This window comes from Neodiprion fabricii, chromosome 2 (genome assembly GCF_021155785.1).
Source record: "Neodiprion fabricii isolate iyNeoFabr1 chromosome 2, iyNeoFabr1.1, whole genome shotgun sequence".
Classification (NCBI taxonomy): Eukaryota; Metazoa; Arthropoda; class Insecta; order Hymenoptera; family Diprionidae; genus Neodiprion; species Neodiprion fabricii.
Genome location: NC_060240.1, coordinates 11,158,778 through 11,165,753, shown reverse-complemented (window position 1 = coordinate 11,165,753; position 6,976 = coordinate 11,158,778). Strand labels below are relative to the sequence as shown.

Sequence of the window (6,976 nt, the reverse complement as noted above, 5' to 3'; positions counted from 1 at the left end):
CCACGATTACAAAAAAAAAAAAAAAAACAAGTCAAAAAATACAAAATTGAAAGTGCTATGAGTTGTTGAAGTGGTGGGTACAAAAAAAATGGCACGCCAATGTTGTCACGATTGCAAGCATTTTCAAAATCAGAAAAAAAAAAAAAAAAAGATTATTAATCTACATAAATGCAGCTATCGTACTAACTAAAAAAACGTCGAAAAAAATTTTTTTTTGCCACATTACGACTGTCCGGAAAAATAATACGTTTTTCTTTGACTTTTTTGGACGTTTCTGAATTTTTTAAAAATAGTAAAAATTATTATTTCGTTATAATAATAGTTCGTGCGATAGAGACATGTATTGAGAAGATTCTCACCAAATTTCAAGTAAATCGGTTCAATAGAACTTGAGAAATCATGTCAACCGTTTTGAAAAATGTAGTTTTGAGAAAAACGCGTTTAAAGTTTCGAGTTAAATTCGTTCCAGCCGAGCCAGTATTGAAGACGTGTCACTAAAATAGCTATATCTCTGAAAATAATTGAAATTTTGACTTGTCCTTTTAAGGACACATTCTTGAAAGGTTAAGCTTTGAAAATATAAAAAAAAAAAAAAAATCGATTTTTTCAAATTTCCACACTAGAATACCCCCTTAATCCTGTATATCACTCATATTTGGAATTATCCGAATTTCGTTTGTAGCCTGTTTTTTGGCTTTGCCGAGTGGACGTTTATTGTCTAAACGCGCACCTGAGGAATTGGAACTTCGCAGGCGTAACTTGATTTCCAATTGTAGCAATCGGTATTTCGGAGATAACCGCCAATCGTAGAGATACAGACGCAGTCATAAGTTCCGGAAGGTTCACCCTCTTCCCATGGTAAGTCACTTAAGACTGATCCTGCATAAAGGGAAACGAAGTGCCGATTATTTCCTACGAAATTAGTGGATGCCAGGATTTCGCGAAGCCACACTTACCGTCACGAAGACTGACCCAATTGTCGAATAGACTGTGAACGCCCACGTGTATCTTCTGCGGATTTTGATGTACCAAGCGGGCGTAAATCTCCCGGCTGTCAGCCACTGCCAAACGAGCACCTTCACTCTCGCACAGTATTTTTGCCTCCATCCACGATACTAGCGTATTCTTGTAGACCTTGTAAGCTACGTTCGAGTTGAGAATTGGCTCATAACCTTCCGGGAGAGACGTGATTCGGTTTTGCACGGACGTCCGATCAGGAACCGTGACTATGAATGGAAACACACTCTGATATAACGCATTGCTATGTAAGAATGATCTTTTCTCACCTGAAGCAAGCACCGAGATGGGTTTTGCCGACCACGAAACTCCCAGAAAGAACAGGATAAAGACCAGCGTCTTGGACGGTCCAGCCATTTTTCCACCGAAAGTAGTCTTAGTCGAAACTGACCGTGTCAACTGTTGTCTGGAGCTCGCGATCGCTTAATTTATATTACACAAACCGTCAGATAATCCCCTCCCATAAATGATTTCGAAAAAGTTGTTTTTCTTCATACATCGGCGTTGTGTATTTGTGTAATATTGTGTAATATTTGGTTTATCGAATTTTGTAAAATGTGCTTGATAGTCGAGTCAATGTCGGTAGGTCACTGATTCTAGCGAATTTTTTCTTGCTATTACGCCGTTCTTATCGCAAGATTACGTGAATAATATGACAGCATTTTTTTCCTACTCCTGGAGTTCAGCGATGTAGAAACTATAATTGACGAACGATACAGCTCACGTGGGGAAAATTTAACTGTCTTTCATTTTCCCCGAGGTTCAAAAGCTTGGAAATTAGTGACGAATTAGACCGAACGAGAGTTCTTACAATTTTAATAGTACGTTCGTACTTCAATGCTGAAACGGATCGAAATCATTACCATTTTTGCCTTTGTTGAAAGAATTTTTTTCTCAAACTGTTCCAACCCTGAAACAGTATTTGAAAATTTTTCCAAACTCTTAAATCAACTGCTTATTCGTAAATATTGAGAGTGGTTTTGAAACAAGTCCTTTTTAAAATCACTTGAAATATTTTCATATAATTGAGCAGTTGAATAAAAAATCTGACGAAATTCGGGGTACCGTTTCAGAGCTGGGACAATTGCATAAAGTATTTTGAACAGAATCAGAAATAGCGAGGGTCAGACATTGGTCGGATTCACACGGAATTACCCATCTAAAATCAGTCGAGCTCTGACGCGATAACTTCTTTGAACTTTCACTTATCGCTTCAAATATGCGTATTTTTTTGATTCGTTTTACCACCACCTATCAGCCACCGCTGCAGTAAATATTAACTAATTATTCGTGCCGGCCATTATCTGTGATTGGAAAAAACTGACGTATGTGTTTTGTTGGAAAATATTTGACGCAGCTAGAGAAAAATTTGCTTTTGAAACCAATTTTTATGTTGGATTTCAAAACATTCAGCTGTTTTTCTTTTTAATTTCAACTTTGTCTCTGAAGATCAGCAATTTTTGACGTTAATTTGGAATCAGTGTCTTAGCGCGCGATTAAATTAAATACGAGAAATACAAATTATAGTAGAAAACTTGATTGAAGAAATTTAATAGGCACTGCAAATTCGACGTCAATTTGAAAAGCTCGCAGACTACGAAGGTTGACTACCCAAAACGTTACAATCGTAATCTACGAAGATTTCTTTCAACGTTCGATACTAAAAAGTACCGGAATTCTAAACGAAATCTCAGATGTCGACGCTTCGTTTCAAATCGCGTCAAAATGTTTAAAACTCTGGTAGTTCACTCGAGTTTACTTTACGATGGCTCGTCCCATTTAGGAAAAATGTTTCCAGCAAACTACCTGAGATACTCGATTTTCATCATGTTGGGATCTGTAAATATTTGATTTTAAAACTTCATTGAGTTGACTATTGTAAAGAAAAGAAACTCGGTTCCAGTGGTTTGGTAGAAAATAGTCTTCCGAATGAAATGTGCCATGGTAAAGCGAAACCGCTCAGATCTATTTGATTCCTCACAATTTTGGAATGATTTGAAACGAAGTACCGATGAATTTTTGCAAATTTATACGAATCCACTGAAAGTGTGAATTATCGGTTCGATTTTTACTTTCATTTTGAGTCGATTAAAAAAATAGTAAAAAAACTGCGAAAATCAGAACTTTTCATATCTTAATAGACAATGCAATCGTGAAAGAATACGAGTTCTTTTCAGCAACCTTTCAAAACATCGTTGTTATTATCCAGTTTCAAAATGATCCAAGCTTTCCTAAGAAAAAAAGATTTAAAAAACAGGTTTTATTTCACAACTGTTTGAACACATGCAAATTTAGCAATCAGAAATTGGTGGAAAAAATGACAAGAATCGTTCGAAACATATTCTTTGACAGGGATTCACTAACAATGAATTCAAATTTACGTATTCAATCAGGTGCTTGCTCGGACAAACGGATAGGGGGGAAAAAAAAAATAAACAAAAAACGGATCGTTTGCCAAGTTGATAGAAAATCGGAATTCTCTCGTTGTCGAAACACGTGAATCGTATGAAACAAAGGTTTGACGAGTGAAATACGGTAATAAAAAAAACGTTTTTCAAATTTTCAAGTATTCTGGCGAAATTTCACCGATAGAATCTTATAGATTCCAGTCTTGAGGGAGTAAATATATTATTTCAGAGCAATGGCGAAGAGCGTTTAGGAATTTTTGAAAACCTGAACGACCGTATGAAATTGATAAGAAAAAGATCGTTGAATGAAACTGCGCTAAAAGAGGTTGAAATTTTTGAAAGTTTCAACGGAATCGACGACGCGTAGAGCCGATACTTTTTCTTCCTTCGAGAGAGTCAATATTAAGAGTTTTTCGGCTGGTGTTTCACACACTCGACGGAAGGAAGCAGTTGCGACCTATAATTTTCGGGTGAAACGGTTAGTGCTTCCTCGCGCTAGGGAAGTTCTATTTGAAAGTTTTGCGATAATGACAAAGTTTCCGAAGCGCAGGTATCCTTGCACGGCCAAGACTTGATGCAAAACTTTTTCACCTAACTGTGAAACCGACGAAAAATTAGCATCGCCAGTAAGAAGCAAATAAATTTCCGGAGAAAACGGAAGCTTGTAGCATTCATGAATTTCCTTATAGCTAAAACTCCAACGGAAATAGCTTCAATTCTGCACTTCGAGAGTACAGGAAATGCCCTCTTACAGCTTCACTTGAGGCTTGAAAAATGTTGGGCGATGCAGTGACCGAACGCACGACATGCTCGAGGAAACCGGAAGTTGTGACCCGTGTCCGCTTTCCAGGGCTTACGTGCATTTGCACTTTTACAGGAACAAGTCCAAGTACAATGCTCACGCATATTCAGCCATTTTTGGTTCAAGAATGATCGAATTTTACATTGAGTTATTCTCACGACTTTAAGTACGAAAGTTCGAATTTCATCGGACGAAAAATAGAAACATGTGGTTAATATTCTTTTTGTTCGCTACTTGAAACTATTGAAAATGCATATTTCTCGCAGTTTCTCCGAAGAACTTGAGACAAGTTCTCAAGTAATATTTGACAATTTTGTAGAGATGTGTTGATTTCGATGCAAAAACCTAACTTCCGGAGACTTGGGGGGAAATCTTGATATCTCTCAAATCTTTCTGAAACGCTGTTTCAATTCCAGTATTATCGATAATAGTTTTCTACAGATGTGAAAAATTTTCGGTAACATGGCAGAGAGCCGTATCGAATTTATCGTTGAAACTAATGACGTATTGAGAAACGGAGTTCGATGTTCAGAAATTCGAGTCGTTTTAGAAAGTAGATTTCTTTTATTCGTCGCCGAGTGAAAAAAGTTCGCGATTCGCGAATCAATGTTACTTTCACGTCGTTTCAAGTTTTTCCCGGAATGAATTAGTATTTGCAAATTTGCAGCTGTCTACGATGATGTATCTTGAATCTATCTGTTTTATGTTTCATTTCGGTTACCCGCTATATGAATGTTAGTTTTGTACTCAGTTTGCATTTGGCACGCCAACGTTGATAGTTTTTCGAGATTCTTTCGGTGAAGGTCTTGTCGTGGTTTCGCAAACGGGGTCCCATCCACCATTTCCCATGATTCTTGGAATTTCAGCTGCATTCGCAGAAGGCTTTCTCACAGAGCAGCTCTAATATCCTGAGGTTGGTTTAGTTTTTTTCTTAGGGATGATGAAAATATATCAAGAGTTCCCTAAGCTTGAATAATATTTCAAGGTTGTATCGGATATGCATATTCACTTTTATTCATCGATTACTAAAGATACAATTTGTTCGCTGTTTTGAAACTTAATCCTGTATATCACTCATATTTGGAATTCTCTGAATTTCGTTTGTAGCCTGTTTTTTGGCTTTGCCGAGTGGACGTTTATTGTCTAAACGCGCTCCTGAGGAATTGAAACTTCGCAGGCGTAATTAGATTTTAAATTGTGGCAATCGACATTTTCGAGTTCACCGTTATACGTAGAGATAGAGACGCAGTCATGAGTTCCTGAAGGTTCACCCTGTTTCCATGGTAAGTCACTTAAGACTGATCCTGCATAAAGGGAAACAAAGTGCCGATTATTTCCTACGAAATTAGTGCATGCCAGGATTTCGCGAAGCGACACTTACCGTCACGAAGACTGACCCACTTGTCGGATAGCCTGTAAACGCCTATGGATACCTTTTTCGCATTTTCCTGTACCAAGCTCGCGTAAATCTCTTTGTTGTCAGCCACTGCCAAACGAGCACCTTCACTCTCGCACAGTCCTTTTGCCTCCATCCACGATACTTCCCTATCATTGTGGAGCTTGTAAGCTACACTGGAGTTGAGAATTGGCTCATAACCATTCGGAGGAAACGTGATTTGGTTTTGCTCGGACGTCCGATCAGGAACCGTGACTATGAATGGAAACACACTCTTATATAACGCATTGCTATGTAAGAATGATCTTTTCTCACCTAAAACAAGCACCGAGATGGGTTTTGCCGAGCACCAAACTCCCAGAAAGAACAGGATAAAGACCAGCGTCTTGGACGGTCCAGCCATTTTTCCACCGAAAGTAGTCTTAGTCGAAACTGACCGCGTCAACTGTTTTCTGGAGCTCGCGATCGCTTAATTTATATTACACAAACCGTCAGATAATCCCCTCCCATACTGCGACGCGTGGCGTATGTAAGTACAATTTTAATTCCGCGAAACCGTCATCTACGTCGTTATCATCTCGCACGTATTTGAGTACCGAGTATTTCACTTCAGCTAATCGGTAGAAGTACGATTTTTTCCGGGTAAACAACCGTTGGCGAAACGAAGCCCAAAATAGATCAGGAAAAAATAAAAGTCATGGAATTGCAACGAATAAGTTTGCTACTGATTCACATTCACAGCGCATCGTTGATCGAAATTTTTTCTTTCGTCTTGTCAGTTTCAACTGCCATTCGTGACATATTGTATCGCTGTTGCAGCTCCTCTACTTTTTAAGATCAGGCTAACAGTCTTTACGGGAAACGACAACGAAGCATAAAATTGGATAAATCAATTCGAAAAACTTGTTTTTCTTCATACATCGGCGTTGTGTATTTGTGTAATATTGTGTAATATTTGGTTTATCGAATTTTGTAAAATGTGCTTGATAGTCGAGTCAATGTCGGTAGGTCACTGATTCTACCGAATTTTTTCCTGCTATTACGCCGTTCTTATCGCAAGATTACGTGAATAATATGACAGCATTTTTTTCCTACTCCTGGAGTTCAGCGATGAAGAAACTATAATTGACGAACGATACAGCTCACGTGGGGAAAATTTAACTGTCTTTCATTTTCCCCGAGGTTCGAAAGCTTGGAAATTAGTGGCGAATTAGACCGAACGAGAGTTCTTACAATTTTAATAGTACGTTCGTACTTCAATGCTGAAACGGATCGAAATCATTACCATTTTTGCCTTTGTTGAAAGAATTTTTTCTGAAACTGTTCCAACCCTGAAACGGTATTTGAAAATTT

At 38.1% G+C, this 6,976-nt stretch overlaps 2 protein-coding genes across 2 annotated transcripts; both read right to left on the bottom strand.

The window, feature by feature from the left end:
- Positions 1–718: 718 nt before the first annotated feature.
- On the bottom strand, positions 719–1,430 carry LOC124176996 (hemolymph lipopolysaccharide-binding protein-like). Its single transcript, XM_046558977.1, has 3 exons — positions 1,287–1,430; positions 957–1,226; positions 719–879 (listed from the first exon to the last, which is right to left on the bottom strand). Exons 1-3 carry the CDS (start codon positions 1,372–1,374, stop codon positions 719–721), a joined length of 519 nt encoding a protein of 172 aa, XP_046414933.1. The 5' UTR covers positions 1,375–1,430.
- Positions 1,431–5,218: 3,788 nt separating this feature from the next.
- LOC124175782 lies at positions 5,219–6,093 on the bottom strand. The gene is made up of 3 exons (XM_046556308.1): positions 5,939–6,093; positions 5,609–5,878; positions 5,219–5,531 (listed from the first exon to the last, which is right to left on the bottom strand). The coding sequence occupies exons 1-3, from the start codon at positions 6,024–6,026 to the stop codon at positions 5,371–5,373; spliced, it is 519 nt and encodes a 172-aa protein (XP_046412264.1). The 5' UTR covers positions 6,027–6,093; the 3' UTR covers positions 5,219–5,370.
- Between the last annotated feature and the right edge of the window lie 883 nt (positions 6,094–6,976).